The sequence below is a fragment of the Meles meles genome, chromosome 6 (assembly GCF_922984935.1).
Source record: "Meles meles chromosome 6, mMelMel3.1 paternal haplotype, whole genome shotgun sequence".
Classification (NCBI taxonomy): domain Eukaryota; kingdom Metazoa; phylum Chordata; class Mammalia; order Carnivora; family Mustelidae; genus Meles; species Meles meles.
Window position 1 is genome coordinate 63,303,922 of NC_060071.1, and position 26,102 is coordinate 63,330,023.

At 40.9% G+C, this 26,102-nt stretch overlaps 1 protein-coding gene across 1 annotated transcript in view; it reads right to left on the reverse strand.

The window, feature by feature from the left end:
• Window positions 1–911: 911 nt before the first annotated feature.
• FSIP1 (fibrous sheath interacting protein 1) overlaps window positions 912–26,102 on the reverse strand; it is a 188,880-nt gene continuing 163,689 nt past the window's right edge. The window contains exons 10-11 of the mRNA XM_046009042.1: window positions 11,455–11,965; window positions 912–1,014 (exon numbers count right to left, since the gene is read on the reverse strand). Coding sequence (XP_045864998.1) covers window positions 968–1,014; window positions 11,455–11,965 — 558 coding nt within the window. The 3' untranslated portion in view covers window positions 912–967. The remainder of the gene's footprint in view (window positions 1,015–11,454; window positions 11,966–26,102) is intronic.

A 26,102-nucleotide genomic window follows, 5' to 3' on the forward strand; every position in this document is an offset into this window, starting at 1 on the left:
GAGATGAGAAGATGATTAAATTGGCTCAATCAGAGAAAGGCATAGAACCTCTGCTCAAAATTCTGACATAAATATGCGCTCCAACAGGATGATATAGTTGCTGCATTCTGAAAGATGATAACTGATAATAAAATATCAGGTCAAATAAATAAATAAATAAATAAAAATAAAATAAAATATCAGGTAATTCAGGGACACCTGAGTGGCTCAATCGGTTAAGCGACAGCCTTTGGCTCAGGTCATGATCCCAGAGTCCTGGGATCAAGTCCTGCATCGGGTTCCTTACTCAGCAGGGAGCCTACTTCTACCTCTCCCTCTGCTTGCCTCTCTACCTGCTTGTGCTTGCTCCATCTCTCACTCTCGCTCTCTCTCTTGCTTTCAAATAATTCTTTTTTTTTAAATCAAGTAATTCAGTCAAACTCCTGTTTAAGCAAAGTATCACTGCTAATAAGAAAGCAAAGTCTATGCTAACATTGCTTTGTTGAGAAAATTCTTTTTTTTTCCCCTTTGGCAAGTTATACTTACCACCAGATATCAGAGAGGAGGAAATCTGGAAAATCAGGGCCCAAGTAAGAATTCACAATGATTAAATCTGTCTGAATCCCAATGAAGTTGTAACACATAAAATCAAACACAAAGTCATCATAGCACTTCAGCTAGTTTTAACATAACTCACACATATATTATAGAAACCAACATTTTATGTATCCCTGATGTTACAAAATTGGCAATAAAATACAATTTTACAAGAAATTTCAATGAAAGAAAAAAAAAACCCACTGACCAATTGTACCCCAAGTCTCAAAAATATCAAAGAAATATAATCCAGGTAGAGAAAATCCAAATATTAAAATCATTATTTGAGGAATGGTCCCTATAAATGCAGTCATTGGATATAAGAATTCAGAAAAAAATTATGTAATTGAATTTACCCAACTTTCTTAAAACATGCCCAGCAAGTCTTTGCTTAAGATTCTTTACATTCTTCCATCATATCTTCAGTCTCCTGTTCATCTGTGCATTGAAAACAATAACCAAAGTGGTTAGGCTATCAGAAGTTGTGCACAATTAGGAAAAATTATTCAACCTACACAACAGTTAGTCATTTTACACATGAGACAATAGCCATTCTCATTTAATACTTAATTGAATACTCACCACAAGCTTCATACAGAGTTTACAAGAAAACACAAAAGAGAAGGTACTTGCCTTCATTTAGCTTATAGCCAAGAGAAAACTTTCTAGGTTTTAACAACTAAAATGGTTATGGACCTGGAGATGGCATCAACTTCTATTGTTGCTTGCTTTGCATTATTTCTGGGATGCAGGGTGAAACCAAAAGAAAATGAGAGATTCAGGGTGGATAAGAATTGACCACCTGCCATTTCTTCACTGTGAGAGAAAAGACATGTGACACTAACAGAAATGGTATGGAAATATTCTCCCAACCTAGTGAGAAGATCACCAGAGAAGGCAGAAGTGATAAGAGAATCAACTAAAAGTCAACGATAAAATTGAATCCAAAAACGAGAAAAACCAAAGCCGTCATCCACCACTGGTGGGAATGTAAAATGGTGCACCCACTTTGGAAAAGTCCAGCAAGTCCTCAAAAAGTTACCACAGACGCAGTAACTCTATTCCTACATATATGCCAAAGGGAAATGAAAACAGACATCCACCCCAAAATCTGTAGGCCAGTTGCTTTTGTTTTTTTTTTTTTTTTAAGATTTTACTCATTTGGCACATCTGGGTGCCTCAGTTGGTTAAGCATCTGCCTTCAGCTCAGGTCATGGTCTCAGGGTCCTGGGATAGAGTCCTGCATTGGGCCCCCTGCTCGGCGGGGAGCCTGCTTTTCCCTGTGTGCTGCTCCCCCTTCTTGTGCTATCTCTCTCTCCCTCTCCGTGTCAAATAAATGAATAAAATCTTTTTAAATTTTAATTTAAAAAAAAAAAAAGATTTGTCATAGAGAGTATGAGTACACAAGCAGGGGGAGCAGGAGGCAGAGGGAGAAGCAGGCTCCCTGCTAAGCAGGGAGCCTGATGCAAGACTCAATCTCAGGACCCCAAGATAGTGACCTGAGCTGAAGGCAGATGCTTAACTGACTGAGCCACTGTAGGCTAGTTTTCACAGCAGAATTACATACAACAGCTAAGAAGTAAAAACAACCCAAATGTCCACCCACTGATGAATGGATAAAAAAAACGTTGGTATAGTCATACAAGAGATCAGCATTCAACATAAAAAAGAATGGAGTATGGATACCTGCTACAACTTGGATGAAACTTAAAAATACTTTGCAAAATGTAAGAAGCCAGACACAGAAGGCCACATATATTTATGATTTTGTTTATATGAAATGTCCAAACTAGGAAAATTCAGAGAGACAGAGAGCAGATTAGTGGTTGCCTAGGGCTGGGGGCATTGGGAGAAAATGGGGAGTGACTACTCATGGGTATAGCATTTGTCTGAGGGGTAAGGAAAATGTTAGATTGAGAGTGGTGATGGATACAAAATTCTGTGACTATAAAAACCACTGCATTGTAAAAGTACTATTGAATGGCGGCCCAAAAATGTTATGTCCACATTCTAATCACTCAAACCTGCAAAAGTTACCTTCCTTGGGAAAAGGGTCTTTGCAGATCTGTTAAGGATCTTGAGATGATCCTGGATTCATCCAGGTGGGCCGTAGGTTCAGAGACACACAGAGAGAAAGGCAATGTGAAAACAGAAGCGGAGATGGGCAGGAGGAGGCCACAAAGCAAGAAAGCCAAAAAATGTCAAAAGCCTGAGACACTGAAAGAAACAAGGGGGCATTTTTCCCTAGAGCCTCCAGGCAGAGTATGGCCTTGTCCACTCTGATTTCAGACCGTAGGCCTCTAGATCTTTGAGAGAGCTAGGTTTCTGTTATGATCATTTGTTGTGATAAACACAGGAAATGAATACGGGTATATAAAATATAGGTCGATAATGCTGTTATTTTTAAAAATCAGCCTAATCATTAAGGGCAAATGATTTGGAGTTTCAGAGAGTCAAGTGAGAAATGTAGTGGTATTGCCAACACAGAGATGAAAAATAAGTAGGGAGAAAGGTGGGATAGAGGAGAAGCAAACTTCAATATTCCACACATGAGATGAGGAATGGTTAAGAGTGGCCCAGGTACTATTTCTTCTATCTGGAGTGGTGTCCCTCTTACCCACCCAGTAAATGACCCTCATCCTTGGAGGCTCAACTTGAACATCACTTCCCCATCTCCCCAATGTTCATCATTCCCTCTGTAGTGTGGCCGTGGACTTTGTCCCAAAGCTCTTACTACTCTTGTCTCGCCCCTGCTGTGATTTCCTGCCTAAGTGCCTGCCTTCATCAACAGACGATGAATAATTCAGAGTTGGGGTTGTGTCCTATTCCTTATAACCTAGAACAATGTCCTTAATGAATGAATACTGATGTCCAGAGCCAACCCCTAGAAATAGATTTAATTCACCTGGGATGGAACCAAGGCATTGGTCTGCTTTAAATCTCATCAAGTGATTCTAATATGTTGCCAATGTAAGAGGCATTGCAGAAGGGATGGACTTGGTATAGCTTAAAATGCCAGACAGATCTGAGGCAGATGTCAAATATACAGAGCACAAATGATCCCATACCAGTTATACGTTTCTCCAAATAAATTATCAACCATGAAAGAGTTGAGAACTCAAGCTAGGACATCCTTGCTTTTGGTGGCTAAAGGAAAGGTTACCCAAAAGCAAGATGGGGAGGTATGTTTAGAGAGATAAAACAATCTGGAGAAGGTAGGATCTTCATTAAAATGAAATTTAAGAAGACAAAGGAGGGATTGAACAGATGGAAAAGAAGATACTTTCTGACATTATTTTCACCACCACCGTAGATAATCCTACAGTAGGACTAGTCAACCATCTAGTCCAGAGCTGCCTCCACTTTAACAAGTGCACAGATCACCTGCTGGACAACCTTGTTACAATGCAGACTCTGAGACAGTGGGTCTGGAGCAGGGCCTGGGGCCCTGCGTTTCTAACAAACTCCCAGGACTGCTGGTGCACAGATCTAGCCCACAGTTAGGATCTTAACTTTTTCATTTTACCCAATTTGAGTGAAGAACTGGAATCACAAGTTCTTATTAACTGATAAATGAATAATACATTACAATTAAGTACTAAACCTCTCCAAAATGCCATTGTTGACTAACTAAACAAAATGATAAAGTGATATTTTATGAGAAGAAAATAATTGGTGGCACATACTTGCATGAAAAGCCCACCTCAAATGAAAAATGAAAAAAAGCATGAAAGAAAATTAGTTGAAAGTGACTTAAGATAAATTCACTGAATATAAATTTAACTAAAGTGTTACATCAAAAGGTAATGAACTGTGGAAATCTCTCATATAGCAACTCTGATATTTTGATCCAATAAATTTGGGGGAGTTGATTAAGATACTAAATGCATCTGAAAGGCAATGAGTTGTCTTGAAAAAGGAATTTAACAAATAATAACTAGGAGGCCTGAGGGCACACACAGTTTGAGAGAAACAGAACCCCATCAAAGCAACGATGAGTTAAGAATTTCCCTAAGAGCAAGCCAACATATTTTTTAACGGGAAAAAAAGTTAGCTAGTAGTGTTACTATTTTAGAATCTCAGCACTCCACTACAAACCAGAAAGCCTGTATTACAACAAAGAAAACTTTCTCAAAGCTATCCAGTGCCTATGAAACTGTTCCGGTGGTCAGAGTAAGGACATACACTAACACACATACCCTTCACAACTGCAACGTCCTTCACAAAAACCAATCCAACTACAACCACCCCAAGTTCCATTCCAAACTTACAATCAGTGATGACTCCCATATATATTGTATGCCTGAGACTAATTTAACACTGCATGTGAACTATACTGGAACTAAAATTAAAATTGATGGTAAATAAGGAGGAAGTTACAACCAAACAAATCTTCTGATGGGCAATTTTTCAACATGGAGTATCAGACTGCACAGTTGTCATGGTTGGTCAACTTGTTCTGAGGATCTCAATGGAATAACATAATTAGCTTTCTGACATCTATACTGAAATCCATATTTCTCAAATATTTATAGTAGCTATATAATATATAATCTTGTAGCTTGCATTAATTTGACGGACTGAATGCTCCATATAGGGACTCTGACTTCTGGAAGTCAGGCTAGGGCCTTGGACACAGGTACAAAACAAGAAGCAAAACACTCCCCAAAGATCCTGATGATCTGTGCTTTGTAACAGTGCTTCTTGAACCTCACAGTAAGTGTCATTGGGGGATCTTATTAAAGTGCAAATTATAAGTCAATAGGTTTTCTAATAAGCCCCCAGTAACTGGGCCACATTCGAAGCAGCAGAGGCTTATAACATGGTATGGAAATCATATGGCTCCAAAGGGCCAGGCACATGAAGTCGAGAGGGGCAGACGGGGACCCTGTCCCCATGCCTCTTCCAAAGGGAACATCTGCTCCTCAGCTCTCCTCAATGGTGGAAGGACCTGCTGATTTGTCAGAAAAGTCAGAAGTTTAGGCTTTTATGGGAAATCTCCTGATTAAATATTAAATACAAAAGTCCCTCTTATCCACAAGAAATGTGTTCCAAGACCCTCAGTGGAGGCCTGAAACCATGGATAGTACCAAACCCCATTTATGCTATGATTTTTCCTTACATACATACCTCTGATAGTTTTAATTTATAAATTAGGCCCAGTAAAAGATTAAAAACAATACTAATAAAATAGAACAAGTATAACTTACTGTAATAAAAGTTATGTGAATATAGTCTCTCTCAAAATGCCTTGTACTATACTCACACCTCTCATTGTGATAATGTGAGGTGATAAATCCCTCACACGATGGGATGCAAGTGAATGACATAGGCATTGTGACACAGTGTTAGCCTACCATTAACCTTGACAACAGGCCAGGAGAATCACCTGCTTCTGGAAGGCTACTGACCACAGGTGGCTGAAACCTCAAATAAAGAGGGACTACTACTGGGGCACCTGGGTGGCTCAGTTGGTTAGGTGTCTGCCTTTGGCTCAGGTCATGATTCTGGAGTCCTGGGATTGAGCCCCATATTGGGCCCCCTGTTCAGCGGGGAGCCTGCTTCTCCCTTTCCCACTCCCTCTGCTTATATTCCCTCTCTCCCTGTCTCTGTCAAATAAATCAATAAATAAAATCTTAAAAAAAAAAAAAGAGACTACTACTATCCCACATAAGCCAACCAAGTCCTGTCACTGACATAATCATTTTATGTGGACTTTCTCCTTTGATCCTTATTGAAGTATTAAAATGATCTGATCTTAAGACAGATAAGGATACTAAGATGTAGAGGAGATAGATTAAGTAACTTGCCTAAGATCACTGCTAATAAGAGAGCAAGCATTCAAAGTCGGATCTGCCTCACCCAGAGCCCAGACTCCCAACCACTAGGCCAGATCCTGCTGGTGGGTAGACACGCCCACCCTCCCTCTGCTCCTCTAGCTTCTAGTCTGGGATCCTGCCACTTACCCAGACTACTGCAAGCTTTAAGTAATTAATTTGCCTTCTGGGCTTTTGTTCTCAGTTTCGATTTACAGTGACCGATCATCCCAGTTTGCCAGAGACAAAGGGTTTCCAAGGACGAGAAACATTCGATGGTGAAACCAGGACACTCCTGAGCCAACCAAGACAGTAGCCCGAAGTTTTCATTTAAGGTTGTTATTTTTAAAACAAACATATCTGACTCATTTGTTATAAAAATTTTTGAGACACCATTCATTACATGGGTCCTATGGGAAAATTCCACTTTGTTTCCCTTGAAGAGTTAATACAACTCTGACCCCTTTCTTTACTACATGACTGATTTGGTGTCCCTTTTTGCCCTATGCTACTACTGTTGCTTTCGTTATTCATATTTTCTTCTTCACTATATGAACATTATAAAGAGTACACGCAAAGACACCTTTTTGTTGGAATTCTCTAGAAAGCAACTCGACATAGATAACTTGATTAAACGCCAGACTAACCACAGACCTGAAGGGCTTCCTCTGTGGAGTACCAGCGTATTCGGGGGTGTCTCAGAGGTGACATGGTGGCAAAGAACACTTACTCCCCGCTCTCCTTGTACTTGACTTACAGTGGGGACGCAACCCACCTCACGCCATCTTGTTCCATGGGCTGCCAGGGAGAAGAGCCAGCTCCTCAACAGTGAGTTCCGGGGAAGAAATAGAGTGCTCCGCCCGCCCCTTCCTCCACAGTCAGCAGGCCACCCCACCCAGCTAGTGGTTCCACCTGGACAGGTCTCCACAGGTGAGGCTTGAGGCTTTCCACCTTCTCCGGTGACTGCGTGTGTCAGTTCACTCGGAGGACGCAGCGTTAGAAGACCATTGGGCTGCCCACCCAGGTCACAGCAACACCCTACGTTTCATCAGCAATGAAGCCAACTTCTTGCTCTCTGCCTTCCTCAGAATCCCTCTGTCTTTAAATGGGTTCCATCTACTTGTGATCTCTCTCTGTCAAATAAATAAATTAATTAATTTTAAAAAAAATGGGTTCCGATCTCGGTAGAGAAGAGAAGACACTATTTACCAATCCCCTAAGCCCCCAACAGGGAGTGAGTACAACACTGAATTTATTGGAATTTTTTTAAAAAAGATTTTTTTTTAAGATTGTATTTATTTATTTGACAGACAGAGATCACAGGTAGGCAGAGAGGCAGTAGAGAGAGAGGAAGCAGGCTCCCCGCTGAGCAGAGCGCCTGTTGCGGGGCTCCATCCCAGGACCCTGGGACCACGACCCAAGCTGAAGGCAGAGGCTTTAACCCACTGGGCCACCCAGGCGCCCCTAAAAAAGATTTTATTTATTTAAGAGAGAGCACACGAGCGGGATGAGGGGTGGGCAGAGGGAAAAGCAGACTCCCCACTGAGCAGGGAGCCCAACTCGGGGCTCGATCCCACGACCCCCTCGATCCCGAAGGCAGACGCTTAACCAGCTGAGCCACCCAGGCATCCCTGAATTTACTGGAACTTGTATCCAGAAAGTCAAGTATCAGTATTTACTGCTAAGCCTAAAGCACAAACAAGAAAAATGGAACTTTGAATACAGCTGTGAGGTAGATCCTTATCTTTCAATATCACAGTTTAAATTGGTCCTCAATATCATTCAGCTGGGTTCTCTTTTTGAGGTTTTATCTGACTCGGCCTTTTAGAAGAATTTTAATACTTGGAACAGATCTCAGTTCCTCAAGAAAAAGAAAAGAATATATCAATAATATCTGCTATTGAAAGAGAAAATGATAACTGGTTTTTCTTGGTTCAGTCCAGTCTGCAGAAACCCACCTGGAATCACATTCACATGTCACTGTTTCCTAAGAAAGACCTGAATATAACGTATCAGCTGAAAACACTGAGACTCGTCATTCAAGTTACATCTGAAAGGGCTTTGTGCCAAGAAAGCAGGCATGGCATTCAGTTTTGGTGTTCGTTTTCATAGAAAGCACATAATTACAATTTAGTATTTAGAATAAAATTGATTAGCAAAAAAAATTGATTAGCAAAGTATTTTAATCATAAACACTGAGGTTAGTAAAATTAAAACCTCCAACCTCAGGTATGCTAACAGGCATTCAAGATGATAACGTAGGACCTATTCCTTAAAGTCTGTTATATAATAAGCGGAAAATAAAATATGGTTCACAGATTCACCATGATGCCATCTTCATCCTCCATACTCTCAGGGGTTGTTATAATCATACATTAGGATTATCTGGTGCCTTCCGAGGCACGTTCTGTGAAGTTAGAGGTAAACCACCGCAGCTTCTTTCCATCAAGTCACATTAAGTTCTAGTTCATTCTGTCTTGTCAGTTCTACTCAGAGACAGATATACATCAGTGTGACCCAAGTTCACACAGAAGTCAAGTCATATTTTAGTAAAGTACTGTTCTAAACCCCCTTCCACACAGACTCCATGGGGATGAGATCACATATGCAACAAATCATCACTTCTGACTTAGTAAGTTTGCCTACAATAGACAAAGAGGAGATGCAGATGCTTTCCCTAGTAAAAACCCTTTATCCAAATAGAAAGAAAATACACCATGATCTTAGGACAGAACAAAGTTTTCACAGTTTATTAAATGAAGATCCTTAGTGGGGAAAGGCAGAACGCACCCACCATCTGATGGAATTGCATGTTGTAAAAAAGAACTCTCAGCTGGATACAGACTTCATAGCTTGTAAAATTTCATTAAAAAAAGAAGAAAGTTGCAAATCTTTATATAGCATGGGAGGCTTGCATAATTCTTAAGCAATACCACCTGCTTTCATTCATAATGTGAAGAGTAAATGTGAACCACATTTTCAGCATATTATTCTAAAACTGGGCAATTTAAAGTTTCATTTCTTAAACAGGCACTTAGTTTAAGGCAGCACTTTGAACATCAAAGGAGATATGACAATAAATCAAAGATAGGATCTTTGTCCTCAAAAAAATCACACCATTTTAAGGAAGAGAAGGTGTGTGTGTGTGTGTGTGTGTGTGTGTGTGTGTGCCTAAGAACTGCAAGACAATGTGTGTGAAATGACCTGATAGGGGACCAAGGGTCTTGGACATTCGGAGGGGAAATCAAACTTTTTTTTTTTAAAGATTTTATTTATTTATTTGACAGACAGAGATCACTAGTAGGCAGAGAGGCAGGCAGAGAGAGAGAGGGGGAAGCAGGCTCCTTGCCAAGCAGAGAGCCCGATGCGGGGCTCGACCCCAGAACCCTGGTATCATGACCTGAGCTGAAGGCAGAGGCTTTAACCCACTGAGCCACCCAGGTGCCCCGAAATCAAACTTTTTAAAAAGGGAAGAAGGGAAGGTTACATTCAGAGAGGATGGGGTTGGGATACCACTACCAATGAAGAGGGGCCTGAACATTCTTTCAGGGGGAAAAAAAAAAAGTGTAGGGGTTATCCAGGGGCAGAGGAAAGCCCTGGAAATCCCAAGACCAGATTAGCTATAACCTGAATAACACATACAAGACTAGTTAGAGACTGACTAGGAATAGATGGAAGTCAGATTGTAGAGGCCTGGACCAGCAAGGGAAAGATTTGGATTATATTCAGTAGGCAATGGAGAGCTACAGAACTTTTCCAAGCTGCGGAAGTGTGGTTATCAAAGCTGGACTTTGGAGGGTTCGTTTGGTGGTAGTCAATGGTGGCTGGAGGAGGGGAGAAACCAAAGGTGGGGAGGACTGGTCCAGGGATCATCACAGTGGTCCAGCTGAGGCAGCAGGAAGAGCGAGGAAGGGATGGGCATGGGAGATGCTGTGGAAGCAGAACAAACGATACTGAAGGTCGAAGGTGGGGAGCAAAAGAGCGAGGAGATTTGATGATGACTCAAATTTTGAGTCCGGGTGATGGAGGAAACAGAAGGGAAAGAGGAAAAGCTGAGTTAAAAGGAAAGATGAGGAAATCAGACTGAGGCCATAACCACATGGAGCTTTCTGGCAGGCAGTGAGAAATATGGCACTGAGGAGTTAGTTCAGAATTAGTAGAGTCTAAATTTAATAGGTAGTATGGAGATAATAGAGATTGATACAGGCTTAAAAGAAAATATGTATCATAATCAATAGATTGACCAATAGAGACATCTACATTAGAAGAAAAGTTGAGTCTATTTAAATAGACTTCTAACATAGATAAATAATTGAATATTTGTGTCTGTCAAAAACTGTCCATAGTATTTACAACCTGTACTGCTGTACCACTGTAAAATGCAGCATTGTAACAAGACAAAACACCTGAGTATATACAAGTAGCTGGGACAGGAAGTTTGTACAGCAACTAATAAAACCACTAATAAAATGTATTTCACATTTTACAAATTCATTCCTTGGAATAAATTGCCATCACTGAAATTTGGAAGTTATATGACTAAGCAAATCTATTCAAATTATTTGCATCTGTTCCAACCAATTTGTCTTCTATTCTGAAATCATCACTGTTTCCTGTATAACCACCAAGAATATGTACTCAATACCATTAGAAAAAAATGTATGTCATAAGAGTAGGAATCTCGGGGCGCCTGGGTGGCTCAGTGGATTAAGCCGCTGCCTTCGGCTCAGGTCATGATCTCAGGGTCCTGGGATCGAGCCCCGCATCGGGCTCTCTGCTCTGCAGGGAGACTGCTTCCTCCTCTCTCTCTGCCTGCCTCTCTGCCTACTTGTGATCTCTCTCTCTGTCAAGTAAATAAATAAAATCTTTAAAAAAAAAAAAAAAAGAGTAGGAATCTCAACCTTGGTCTCACAAAAAATTGATAAATGTTCTATTTCATGCTATTGCCACCATCTGTGATTTACAAACGTTAACTCCTATCGTGCTCTACCTGAAACTGTAACATCTTTATGTTGAGATGCCAAGTAATAATTCACCGATATACACATTCTCTAAGCCTTACCTGTTTCTGGTTTCTCTGCAGCGTGGACTTTCAAATGTTGGTCTTCGGATGAAAGGCTCGCATTCATGCCATACAGTGGATCATCCAAGAAAGAGGGCCTCTTCAGTCTTCCAATGCCAAGAGTCTTCGACATAAAGTAGTCTTTTGTGTCACTAATAACCTCGTCCTTGGAAAACTGGAGGCATTTCAAATTCTCTGCTTCGATGACAAGGGCCTGGGGTGCATAGCGCCCAGTCAAGGCTTTGGTGAGATAGTAGCCTGTAAGTGTTTCACATTCCGTATTCTCAGGCATATCTGTGTCTTTCACCTCAGAGCTTTTGACGGTTGTTTCTAATCCCTTTAGGAGCTCAGAGAGGATAGATCTGGAAAGATGGGGGACTTCTGGTGTAACATCCTCCACGTCTTCCTTTTCTCTTTCTGAAGGTAGTCTAATCATGGACTTTTGTTTGAGGGTGCATTCATCCAGAAGACACCTTAACTGTTCCTCAGAGAGAAGTGATGTTGAATCTAACTGATCAAACAAACCAAATGTTTTCTTAGTCAATTGATTGAGTACACACATTTATTTTATTTTACTTTATTTTATTTTTGATAAGCTTCCAGTAATGCAATATAAATGCAAATGCCAGGAAATACCTTACACAAGACACCCAAATAGCAAAATTGTTCATTTTCAAGGATCTAGAATTTCAGGAGAAATGTACAGCATCCCTAGAGATGGTTTTAGAATCTATCGTGCCTACTAAAATCCAGGGGAAATTCCCTCACTACCCTGGAAATAAATTACTGCACCAAATTAGCCACTAACACTCTTTCTACACGTGGACGTTACTTGAAATGGAGATATTAGAAAAGTACCTTCAATTTTCTAAGTTTTGGGACACCAAACAGGGAAGTCGGGAACAACCCATTGATAAACTGCTAGAAATCCTACCATAATCTCCAGTAGGTGTTTCTCTGTTTTCCACCACTCCTCAGTGTGAACCGTCCCCCACCACCAAATTCTTAAAAATTTGGGGGGAAAAAGCCCTCAGGCAAACGAGACAGCCTGCCCCTGCCCCTGGCAATTACCACTCCTATGTGTGTCCACAACTTTCAGTGGACAATATGACTGAAGACAGAAAAGGAAGGGCGAAGGGGTGGCGTGTAGTTGCTTCAAAACTATAGGTCTAGACAGAGGCCAGGGGCATTCCAGTAACAGTGCATTCTGGGAGGAGGATTTGATCCAGACTTTTTTTTTTTAAGATTTTATTTATTTATTTGACAGACAGAGATTACAAGTAGACAGAGAAGCAGGCAGAGAGAAAGGGGGAAGCAGGCTTCCCGCTGAGCAGAGAGCCCAATGCGGGGCTCAATCCCAGAGCCCTGAGACCATGACCTGAGCTGAAGGCAGAGGCTTTAACCCACTGAGCCATCCAGGTGCCCCTTGATCCAGACATTTAATCTCTGCTTGTAAAAGGCTTGGGGCTGAGCATCTCAACCAAGATCTTAAGGATTCAAAAGCATTGTTTCTTCCAGTGATGTTCTCAGGAAATAAAATAAATCAAATGAAAGTATAGAGCTATGTTCCACAAGAATTCAACTGAATAGCATGCCACTTGAATTGCATCAATCTCAAAAGAATGGAATTAAAATATAATGAAACACACTGAAAATAATTTCTCCTTCTCTAAAGAATCAGCACCATTCCTGATTTATATAGTGGATTATTTAGGAAAACACGAATTCTCCTTTACAGGGGAATGCATCATCTAGGAACAAAAAGTCCCCATAAGAAGACCTAGTCCTGAATTGCAGTGGCCTTAATTTCTACTTCAGTAAAGGAAAACAAGGCTATCGCCCTACTTAGTAGGACCCAGTTCGAATCCAGCAAATATTCTGCATGTATAAAGTATCAGGGAGGGAAGGTGTTATTGGAACTAGTATAGTTAATCCCTATTATTGTGTAATGTTTCTAATGCAACTAAAAAAAATAGTATGTAAAACAAATTTTTTAAATATCTTTTGTTTTCAAGTTGTATTTAACTTTCATATATTAAAAACTAGTTTTCATAGTGGCAAGTGCCATTACGAGTTTGAGAGTAACAAGAAATTGGGAATATATTCTTAATAATTATCTAGGATTCAAAATTTAGGTCATTCACCCTAAGGTTAATATACATGTCAAAAAAATAGGAGTGGAATTTCATATTACCAAATCCTACTTTTAATCACACACATTTCAGGCATCCAGATGTGGTACTTTATCCATTATTAGGAGAATCCCCTTCGAAAACCTACTCAGCCAGAAGGTGAAGGCAGTCTTTGTATTGTAGTAGATATTTAAAGCACACTTTCAAAATCTGCTTATATAAAACTGTTAATATAAAATTGCTTATAGTGAGTAGACAATTCCCTGAGAACTAGAAAGGGCCCACTGAGTGTCCTCTTCATAAAACATTCTCACCAAATGCTTATCATATGAAATTTCCAGACACTAGGAAAAAAAAAAAAATAACTTCATACTGGAGAAGGAGGATCAAGGATTATTCAAGGAGGTCTGGGGGGAGGGGGCGAAGAAAAAGAGGAGGTAGAAGACTGGCAGGTTATCTAGTATATTTGACCACTTCCACAAATAATATTGGTAAAATAGATGCTTGGTAGTTCTGATGATCTATTTTGCTAGAGGCACAGAAAATTAAGTAAAAGGAAAAACTAAGCAATTATGAACTCTGGGGAAAACAAAAAGGTAAATGAAAAGAAAGGAGAGTAGTGTTTCAAATAGGCAACATAGAAAACTAAGCAAAAGAAAATAAGATAATTATTAACTTTAGGACAAATAAAAAGTTGTACAAGAAAGGATACCATAGAGGGTGTCTGGGTGTCTCAGTCAATTAGGCATCTGGCTCTTGATTTTGGCTCAGGTCATGATTTTAGGATTGTAGGATTGAGCCCTGCATCCCCACCCCTCTCTTAAAAAAAAAAAAAAAATACCATAGGATTCTACTTGCTTTTGCTGTAAATAATATTTACATGGTCATCATCATAATACAAATAGTGATGATGAAGGTAACCAAAAATTGTAATTTGACTATTTTGGGGAATTTAAGAGGAGAGAAAAGGGATGTTTAGAATTAAAGTTAAATCCATTACAGGAAGCCAACATACAACTGAATAGTAATACAATACTATTTTATTATTGATATAAAATTTTATATTATTATAAATTATATAAAATTTTATATTATTTTATATTATGTATTATTATATATTATATATTATATATTTATTTTATATTTTATATTCTTGTAAATTGACATAAAACTGATCAATTAAGATAGCAAGTTATTGATATAAGCAGCAGGGGAAATATCTAAAGAAATTAAAAGTGCTTGACTCTAGAGAGCAAAACTAAGGGGTGGGGAAAGATGGGGAAAGGAGTTATCATTTTTCTTTAAAACCTTTTAACTGGGCGCCTGGGTGGCTCAGTGGTTTAAGCTGCTGCCTTCGGCTCAGGTCATGATCTCAGGGTCCTGGGATCGAGTCCCGCATCGGGCTCTCTGCTCTGCAGGGAGCCTGCTTCCCTCTCACTCTCTCTGCCTGCCTCTCTGCCTACTTGTGATCTCTCTCTGTCAAATAAATAAATAAAATCTTTAAAAAAAATAAAAAATAAAAAAAAATAAAACCTTTTAACATAAGTCAATTATCATATAGTTTCACTTACTTGTGGAGCGTAAGGAATAACATGGAGGACATTAGGAGAAGGAAAGGAAAAGTGAATTGGGGTAAATTGGAGGGGGAGACAAAGCATGAGAGACTGTAGACTTTGAGAAACAAACTGAGGGTTTTGGAGGGTAGGGGGGTGGGGGAATGGGTAAGCCTGATGGTGGGTATTAAGGAGGACACGTATTACATGGAGCACTAGGTGTGGTGCATAAACAATAGAACACTGAAAAAATAAAATTAAAAAAATTTTTAAAAAGAGTGAAAAAAATAACACCTTTGGGGCGCCTGGCTGGCTCAGTGGGTAAAAGCCTCTGTCTTCGGCTCAGGTCATGGTCCTGGGGTCCTGGGATCGAGTCCCGCATCAGGCTCTCTGCTCAGCAGGGAGCCTGCTTCCTCCTCTCTCTCTGCCTGCCTCTCTGCCTACTTGTGATCTCTGTCTGTCAAGTAAATAAATAAAATCTTTAAAAAAAATTAAAAAATAAAAATAAAATAAAAACTTTTAACAAACTTTTCCTTTATTACTATAACAAAAGTTAAAATAAAAATATAAAAAATAAAAATAACAAGTGTATTCAAGTTTTTAAATAAAAATTAGTTCAAAAATCAAAATCTGAAATATTAAAATGAAATTTCTAACCAATTATATCTTTGGGCCTCAGAAGCAAACTGAGGTTTCATGGAACCTGCAATTTATAATCTTGCAGCAGGAAGAGGATACTTGTTTAAGAAAAAGAATACAAAATTGCAAGTAGGAAATAGGTACAAAAGTGAGTTTCTTTTTCTTAGAACGTGAGAAAGATTACAATAAGTTACTGGAGCCTGGGAAAGTCAGACCCATCCCTTACAATATCTCTTTAGGTCATTTACCAGCAACGTGTATAGGGAAATGTTTCCTGATTACAACCTAGCTTCCGCTCCCCACTCAAGGCTCATACAAGTGAGGGGCCCTGAAGCTTAAGCTTCACTGGCTTCCCAGTAAATCTGTTTCTGAGTGCTCCAAGATAAAACATAACACATTTGAGTCTGTGTGTACACAGAAGTAAGCTCAACTATAATCACCCTGATCCTCTATGGGAAGCAGACTGATGGGAAAGAAAACATAGAAGTCTAGAACTTGGGCTTTGGTCCAGGCTTGGCCACCTTATGCATGTCACCCAGGGACCCGTCTTCTTCAGCAGTGAAAGAAGGAACTGAAGATGTCTCTAAATTAACCTCTGGCCCTAAAATTGATTTTTATGAATAACCACTCTAATAATAAAAATACAAGAAAGAATAAACTTTCTATTGACATTAGAGTATCACCTTGATAGAATTTAGGAAAGCAAAACAATAACAAAAAGAGAACTTTTATTTCCTTAACTTCCTCACAATACCAATCCTGAACTCAAAAAAATAACCCAATCCTATAAGAGAGGAAAAATCCTAAGAATATCATTGAACAGAAATACAGAAACAATCTATAGACAGAAAGACTTCAAAGGCAACACGATGTCAATAAAAACCTATCTCTCAATAATCACTCTCAATGTGAATGGCCTAAATGCGCCCATAAAACGACACAGGGTTGCAGATTGGATAAAACGACAGGGCCCATCCATATGTTGTCTACAAGAGACCCATTTTGAACCTAAGGATACACCCAGACTGAAAGTGAAGGGATGGAGAAGCATCTTTCATGCCAATGGGCCTCAAAAGAAGGCCGGAGTAGCGATTCTCATATCAGATAAATTAGATTTTAAACTAAAGACTGTAGTCAGAGATACAGAAGGACACTACATAATTCTTAAAGGGACTATCCGCCAAGACGATCTAACAATTGTGAATATCTATGCCCCCAATATGGGAGCACCCAATTACATAAGAAAACTATTAATCAAGATAAAGAGTCATATTGATACGAATACAATAATAGTAGGAGATCTTAATACGTCTCTCTCAGAAATAGACAGATCATCAAAGCAGAAAATTAATAAAGAAATAAGAGCATTGAATGAAACATTGGACCAGATGGACCTCATCGACGTATACAGAACATTCCACCCTAAAACAACAGAATATTCATTCTTCTCAAGTGCACATGGAACCTTCTCCAGAATAGACCACATACTGGGTCACAAAGCAGGACTCAACCGATACCAAAAGACTGACATAATTCCCTGCATATTCTCCGATCACAATGCTTTGAAACTGGAGCTCAATCACAAGGAAAAGTTCAGAAGGAACTCAAACACCTGGAAGCTAAAGACCACCTTGCTTAAGAATGCTTGGATCAACCAGGAGATCAAAGACGAACTTAAACAATTCATGGAAACCAATGAGAATGAAGACACCTCGGTCCAAAACCTATGGGATACAGCAAAGGCGGTTCTAAGGGGGAAATACATAGCCATCCAAGCCTCCCTCAAAAACATTGAAAAATCCAGAATACACCAGCTGTCTCTACACCTTAAAGAACTGGAGAATCAACAACAAATTAAACCAACTCCACATGCAAGAAGGGAAATAATCAAGATTAGAGCAGAGATCAATGAGGTAGAAACGAGAGATACAGTAGAACGTATCAATGAAACTAGAAGCTGGTTTTTTGAAAGAATCAATAAGATCGATAAACCATTGGCCACACTAATCCAAAAGAAAAGAGAGAAAGCCCAAATTAATAAAATTATGAATGAAAAGGGAGAGATCACAACTAACACCAAGGAAATAGAAACAATCATCAGAAATTATTACCAACAGTTATATGCCAATAAGCTAAGCAACCTAGATGAAATGGATGCATTCCTGGAAAGCTACAAACTCCCAAAATTGAACCAGGAAGAAATTGACAACCTGAATAGACCGATATCTAGTAATGAGATTGAAGCTGTGATCAAAAACCTCCCAAAAAACAAGAGCCCAGGACCTGATGGATTCCCTGGGGAATTCTACCAAACTTTCAAAGAAGAAATAACACCAATTCTCCTGAAGCTGTTCCAAAAAATTGAAGCAGAAGGAAAACTTCCAGACTCTTTTTATGAAGCCAGCATTACCCTGATCCCCAAACCAGGCAAAGACCCTACCAAAAAGGAGAATTTCAGACCAATATCACTGATGAATATGGATGCAAAGATTCTCAACAAGATCCTAGCAAACAGGATCCAGCAGCACATTAAAAAGATTATCCACCATGACCAGGTGGGATTCATCCCTGGGTTGCAAGGTTGGTTCAACATTCGCAAATCAATCAGTGTGATAGAACACATCAATAAGAGAAGAGAGAAGAACCACATGGTCCTCTCAATTGATGCAGAAAAAGCATTTGACAAAATCCAGCATCCGTTCCTGATGAAAACACTTCAAAGTATAGGGATAGAGGGAACATTCCTGAACTTCATAAAATCTATCTATGAAAGACCCACAGCAAATATCATCTTCAATGGGAAAAAGCTTGCAGCCTTCCCGTTGAGATCAGGAACACGACAAGGATGCCCACTCTCACCACTCTTGTTCAACATAGTATTAGAAGTTCTAGCAACGGCAATCAGACAACAAAGAGAAATAAAAGGTATCCAAATTGGCAAGGAAGAAGTCAAACTCTCTCTCTTCGCAGATGACATGATTCTTTATATGGAAAACCCCAAAGACTCCACCCCCAAACTACTAGAACTCATACAGCAATTCAGTAACGTGGCAGGATACAAAGTCAATGTACAGAAATCAGTGCCTTTCTTATACACCAACAATGAAAATACAGAAAGGGAAATTAGAGAATCGATTCCATTTACTATAGCATCAAGAACCATAAGATACCTGGGCATAAACCTAACCAAAGAAGTAAAGGACCTGTAATCGAGGAACTACAGAACACTCATGAAAGAAACTGAAGAAGACACAAAAAGATGGAAGACTGTTCCATGCTCTTGGATTGGAAGAATAAACATTGTTAAAATGTCTATACTGCCTAGAGCAATCTATACTTTTAATGCCATTCCGATCAAAATTCCACCAATATTTTTCAAAGAGCTGGAGCAAATAATCCTAAAATTTGTATGGAGCCAGAAGAGACCCCGAATTGCTAAGGAAATGTTGAAAAACAAAAACAAAACTGGCGGCATCACGTTACCCGATTTCAAGCTTTACTACAAAGCTGTGATCACCAAGACAGCGTGGTACTGGCATAAAAACAGACACATAGACCAGTGGAACAGAGTGGAGAGCCCAGATATGAACCCTCAACTCTATGGTCAAATAATCTTCGACAAAACAGGAAAAAATATTCAATGGAAAAAAGACAGTCTCTTCAATAAATGGTGCTGGGAAAACTGGACAGCGATATGTAGAAGAATGAAACTCGACCATTCTCTTATACCGTACACAAAGATAAACTCAAAATGGATAAAAGACCTCAACGTGAGACAGGAATCTATCAGAATCCTAGAGGAGAACATAGGCAGTAACCTCTTCGATATCAGCCACAGCAACTTCTTTCAAGATATGTCTCCAAAGGCCAAGGAAACAAAAGCAAAAATGAACTTTTGGGACTTCATCAAGATCAAAAGCTTCTGCACAGCAAAGGAAACAGTCAACAAAACAAAGAGGCAACCCACGGAATGGGAGAAGATATTTGCAAATGACAGTACAGACAAAAGGTTGATATCCAGGATCTATAAAGAACTTCTCAAACTCAACACACACAAAACAGATAATCATATCAAAAAATGGGCAGAAGATATGAACAGACACTTCTCCAATGAAGACATACAAATGGCTATCAGACACATGAAAAAATGTTCATCATCACTAGCCATCAGGGAGATTCAAATTAAAACAACATTGAGATACCACCTAACACCAGTTAGAATGGCCAAAATTAGCAAGACAGGAAACAACGTGTGTTGGAGAGGATGTGGAGAAAGGGGAACCCTCTTACACTATTGGTGGGAATGCAAGTTAGTGCAGCCACTTTGGAGAACAGTGTGGAGATTCCTGAAGAAATTAAAAATAGAGCTTCCCTATGACCCTGCAATTGCACTACTGGGTATTTACCCCAAAGATACAGATGTAGTGAAAAGAAGGGCCATCTGTACCCCAATGTTTATTGCAGCAATGGCTACGGTCGCCAAACTGTGGAAAGAACCAAGATGCCCTTCAACGGATGAATGGATAAGGAAGATGTGGTCCATATACACAATGGAGTATGATGCCTCCATCAGAAAGGACGAATACCCAACTTTTGTAGCAACATGGACGGGACTGGAAGAAATTATGCTGAGCGAAATAAGTCAAGCAGAGAGAGTCAAGTATCATATGGTCTCACTTATTTGTGGAGCATAACAAATAACATGGAGGACATGGGGAGATGGAGAGGAGAGGGAGTTGAGGGAAACTGGAAGGGGAGATGAACCATGAGAGACTATGGACTCTGAAAAACAACCAGAGGGTTATGAAGGGGCGGCAGGGGGGTGGGGGGGGTGGGAGGTTGAGGAACCAGGTGGTGGGTAATAGGGAGGGCACGTACTGCATGGAGCACTGGGTGTGATGCCAAAACAATGAACACTGTTATGCTGTAAATAAACAAATAAAAATAAATATTTAAAAAAAAACAAACCAAAATTCCCTCATCTCAGGACAATATAAGTAAGTGAACCAACTATATTAAATCTTCAAATTAAGTTAATTTGGCCACAGTGTTTTCTGGGTGGCAACGCAGATCCGGAACCTTCCACATGAGCAGTATTTCTTATCTTTTGATTCCCTGCAGAGACTTGCCAACAGTAGAAACTCGCCATTGTGGCAATCAAGTAAATGAAAGTTGCTGAGTGGTTTGCAACAGCTCTATACTACCCTAAAAGAAGTTATTTACCCATGCTGCACTGGGCTAATAACCTAGGGCTCTATCCCAAACATCCCTAACGACCCCTGAGAGTTAAAGGAACATAATCCATACCCTTCATCCAGATTGCTTTGAAACTCCTGAGCTAACGAGCTCCATCACTGAACGACTCCCAGCAAGCACAGTCAAGTAACCATCTGTTCAAGTATTCACCTCAAAGGATTCATCTTTCACGCCAGTTCTAATTTTCCAGTATTTCATAAACAAGTTATTATTCATGCTATTCCTGTCTTCTCAAAATTCATCATAGTGCTTCTCAGTCTTCATTTTTCCAGACCAGCACCCAATCCATTTACATCTCCTTCTATGAAAGCCCCTCTCTTCCCAGCCTCATTTTAGTAGCTCTTTCATGCACCTTCTTTCTTGCGTCAGCCAAAGCACACACATTCCATAGTCAAAGAGTAAATGGACTGGATTTTCTCGACAGAACCAGGAGATAGAATACTTGTGGTGCCAGATCTCATGCAACTTGCTGGTCCTGTTGACACAACCTGATGAGGTCTTTTTGGAATAATAACAGCTAGCAGTTATTTGGGCCCACTCTGGGCCAGACACTGCTCTATGCATATGACATGAATCAATGTCTTTCATCTTCACAACAAACCTATGAGATAGATACTGCTGTTATTCCTGTTTTACAGATGAAGAAAATGAAGCACCAAGATATTAAATAACCTGTCCATGGTCACACAGCCACTACGTGGGAAACCTGGGATTTGAACGCATGTGGTCCAGGTCCAGAGCCCATGTGCCTCACAATTAAACTACAAAACCTCTCACTATAAATAATTTCTCCCTCTACCATTCTCTAAGTATCCTTTTCACAACTCACATTCATTTTTCTGTCCCTTCCCTCAGGTATGAAACATCTTCCCATAGACTATTTTATGATTCTAACTTTGAATTTTATTACCCAGACTAGCTTAGTATCTTATGCACATTTACACAGTGCTCTCTCAGCTCACTTCAGGGGAAAAAAAAAAAAAGGACAACCCCCAACTCCATTCCCAGGGTGCCCATTATTTACACTTTTCCACCCAGGTAAATACTAATTTGGAATAGGAGCTGAATCTGACAAGGAGAGCAACTCGTAATTGCCGGAGATGGATCACAGACTGAATTACCTCACTTTCTTCCCTGCCTCTCCTCTGATGCTATGTATCTGGAGTTTCCCCAGTCATAAAAATATCCAGTTATTTGGGCACTGAATTTGTTGACAAGGCAATCAAAATTAGGTCTCCAGTGCAGATCATCCAATAGCCCACTATTATAAATAAGCAGAAGCAATCTTGTTCTTTGATGTAAGCTTATGTCTGATGCTGGGCTTTTTGTGGGGTTTTTCCCCCCACAAATGCAGAATCCCTGAGGACACACCCTATAAAGCTACTATGATGATCACAAGTGAGAAAAGAGTGAAAAGCCAGAATGTCCTAAATGATCAACCAACAAGAATACAGATGTCAACAGCTTTCAATGACATCAAGCTCTACTTCAAAATAAGTAGAAAACAGTCTACCCTTCCTTAACTGCCAAGATAAGTTTACAACTTTCTGTTGCAGCCACTGCTGGCAACACTAAGTAGTAGTTTTTTTTAAGCCAAGGTTTTTTTAGCCATAAGGAAGAGAAGTCCTTATCTAAAAAAAAAAAAATTCAGACAATGACCTAATCCTTTAGCTTTCTCTTGTCAGGAAAACTCTCTCAGGCCGTAGAGACAATTTGATCTTGGGTCTAAGAACTCATCTCATGGATACTAACAAGCAGAAATAAAGGATGGACAGAGGTTTGGGGGTCTGGAGCTGCGAAGCTACAGGAACCTAGGTCATGTGTTTCTCCTTTCTCTTCATGAGTCCCTGTGGTGTCTTCACTCCCTGCTTGTCTAATACATCCCCCCTCGGCAAACAAACTCTCTCTGCTTACTAATGCTTTCTGCGCTCTCACAACCCCAGATTGCTTATGGAGCATGAACTGATTCTGGTTCTATCCAACATAACTTTCAGGGTCTAGCCCCCACCAATGACTAGCAATGACCTCTATGTCCATTAGCTCACATTTTCAAGCAAGTGAGCTGATTGGCCACTGACTCGATGAAGGACTGACAGTATCAGTTTCGAGTGTTCATCACTAGTCGTATCACCAGTGGTGAGGGTCACGTGGTATGAACGTGGCTGATGGGATATTTTTGGTAGGGCTGCGGGTAAGGGAGATTTCTCAAAGAAGAAGGCAGGAGAGCCGAGCAGGAGCCTCAAAATAGACCTACCCTAACTATAGCATCAGGGAGGGACCTGACAATGATGTTGTATATAGCCAACTTCATTGATTAGCAATCACGGTGTTTCCGCACTTTACCGATCTCATTTAATCCGAGCATTCACTGAATAGTTCCTTGAGAAATAAAAGCAGGATTACTTGGTAGAAAATATCCAGTTTGTGGATAGAATGGTAAGTTGGACTTCCAGTTGGAATACAGAACAACACTACCAAGCACTATCTATACACTCCCTGTAGGCTCACATAGGCTCAAAATGTTCATATCACTTGCTGTGGCTCTTTGAGATGGAGCAAGCCTAAGAATCATGGGGGCAAAATGATCAGTGCTTCTTTCAATGTCTGCATCAATAGCGCTACACTTTCAGAAGGAAGGGGCTTATTTGTCCTTCCCTCCCTATGCTATTTTTCTACCTTCCTCTCTCACACTGAGACTACCCTAACCATATAAAGGCCAGTCTGGCAAGTACAATGCTCTGAGGAGGCCGTAGCCAGGATCAAGGAGGCTGAAGGTCAGGTGAGATCTGGAATTCTTTTACCCAGAATAGTCAGAGGTTGTCTGGCCAGAGGAGAATCTGAACTCTAGTCAAAAGGGAAACAAAGGTCACTGCCATAGAAACTATGTAAAACATTAGGAATGAGGGTTGAGGCCAGGCTGTAAACAGGAAAGTGAGTCAGTCCCCAGGTCAGAAGCCGGGAGGACTCTGCGGAGTGTGAAATAGGTCAAGGCAAGTGGTGGTTTGTGAACGATGTGGTGGTGCTGGAAGGCTGCTTTTATGTGGGGCCTGGCATATCAAAAAACCATGCAGAATAGGACATCGCTATTGCTCAGGCCAGTGATCTTCCCCCAAACAGCTGGGCAAGGCAGGGCCTGAAAGGTTTTGCCCATTGGGTTTGCCTGGTGAAAGACTTTGTGCCCCAGAACACTCTGTAATGGTCCTTCTTAGCCCAGGTGCCAGAGCAGGTGTCCCTGGGCATCAGAAACCCAGAATTCCTGTTTCTACCTACAAGGAAGAGAGGGGTGGGATGCCAGTGTGATCCCAGTGCAAAAGGGAAGGGTGAGCATGGATGGGAAGAGCTAGAAGCAGGAAATGGGATTCTCAATTCCTGCAATTTGAAAAAGGGCCAGGAGCTCAGCTTTCGTTGGTGACCCAGTTGGAAGGGTGCAGATGTGCTCAAAGACAAGCCAGACCAATTTCACTCCTCTGATTTCTAACAGGATGACTTGAGAAGGGACTCTAATGTTTCTTTTCTGTGGGAATTTTTCATCTGAGGGCTGCCAGCAGTTGCCGTTTTCCAGCAGTAGGGACAGCAAGTCCGCTTGGATCAGCTTCCCCTTGATCTGAGCAAGTTGCTGGAATGGCCCTTTGATCACATATCTACCACATCCTTCCCAGAAACAAGGCGCAAGGTCCAGCTGGAGGGAAGGAGCCAGGCACCCCTGCCCCATACACTTCCATCAAAACTCAAGCATGGCCAGGAGGCTGCTGAAAATGAAGACCCTAAGTTTGTAAACAGAGAACTTTCTGGTGGACTGGACCACCTGCCCACTTCTAAGTCTCCAGGAGTCTCCATATATCCCGTATGTCCCTTGCAGAGCAACTAATTCCCCCTATGATGCAAGACTGCTGGTTTATTGGAGAGTAACCATTATGAAAATCATGCTCAAGGCCTTCCCTACTCTCAGTTTGAAAGTCTGTTTTTACCATGTACAAATAACCTGGGTCAGGGGAGACCATGATGGGATCCAAGGTCAAGAAGGCCATTAGCTACTTAAATGCTTTAACCTGGGTCAGAGTCCAGATCAAGCTTCACCTTGATTTTGTAGGAGGTCACCTGAAAGATGAGTCAAGCTAGAGAAATTCAGTATAATCAAAACCTAAAGAACTTCTCTATGGCCACAGGGCTGCCTCACTAGAAATTTAAGCACTTCCCTTGACATCATCATAGTGTCCCAATTGACGAGAAGGTGACCTTAGAACTCTGTCTCTGGTATGTTCTGGGCTAGCTAGGGTCACTATGGGCCCCAACAGGGGCTCACTAAGGCCAGGTCAGGGGAGCATATCCCACAGGGGCTACAGAAGACTAATGATCACCCAGAGCAGAAGGGCAAGGATGAAGCCATCTATAGGAACTGAAACGAGGAGGATATATGGCATGGCTTATATGTTAGTAACTGGCCTCACAGCACCTATCAATGGATTAGATGAGATCTCCAGACTCTGACCAACAGTACTTCTTTCCAGAGGCATGGGCACTCGGTATATGATCAATGCCACATTCATCAGCTGCTCTGGGGACAACTCTTCTTCCTTGCCGTGAGAAGCCTCTCTACTCTAACGTTATCCAGCTCCTGCCTCCCATCCGGCCCAGTCAGCAGGACCCCACCCACGGAAGAGATACCATCCCCTCTGAGACATGCTCAACCCCAGAACCTGGAAAGTGAAACTGAATATTTCCTTGCACAGATGAGAAGTTTCCTAGCAGCAGAAAGAAGCCCGGGAACCAAGCTGCACTGACACTAAAATGGCCCAGTGTGACCGGATTCAGTTTAACCATCACCCAGATCTGTGCACCTGCTGGTGCACCTGCTGGGCTGAACGGACCTATCACAGCCTGTGCTGCCCCCACAGCTGCGGATCTGGAGAGCACTAATGACGTCAGTGTCACAGCCCCTCGTGTCCCCGATGAATACATCACGCCCCTCTGGCCTGCCATCCACGACTTTATTGCTGCTGAGGTGCGGGTGCGACTTGCCAGCAAGGTGTGATACACTTTGTTGACCACTCCTAGGCTTACGCAAACT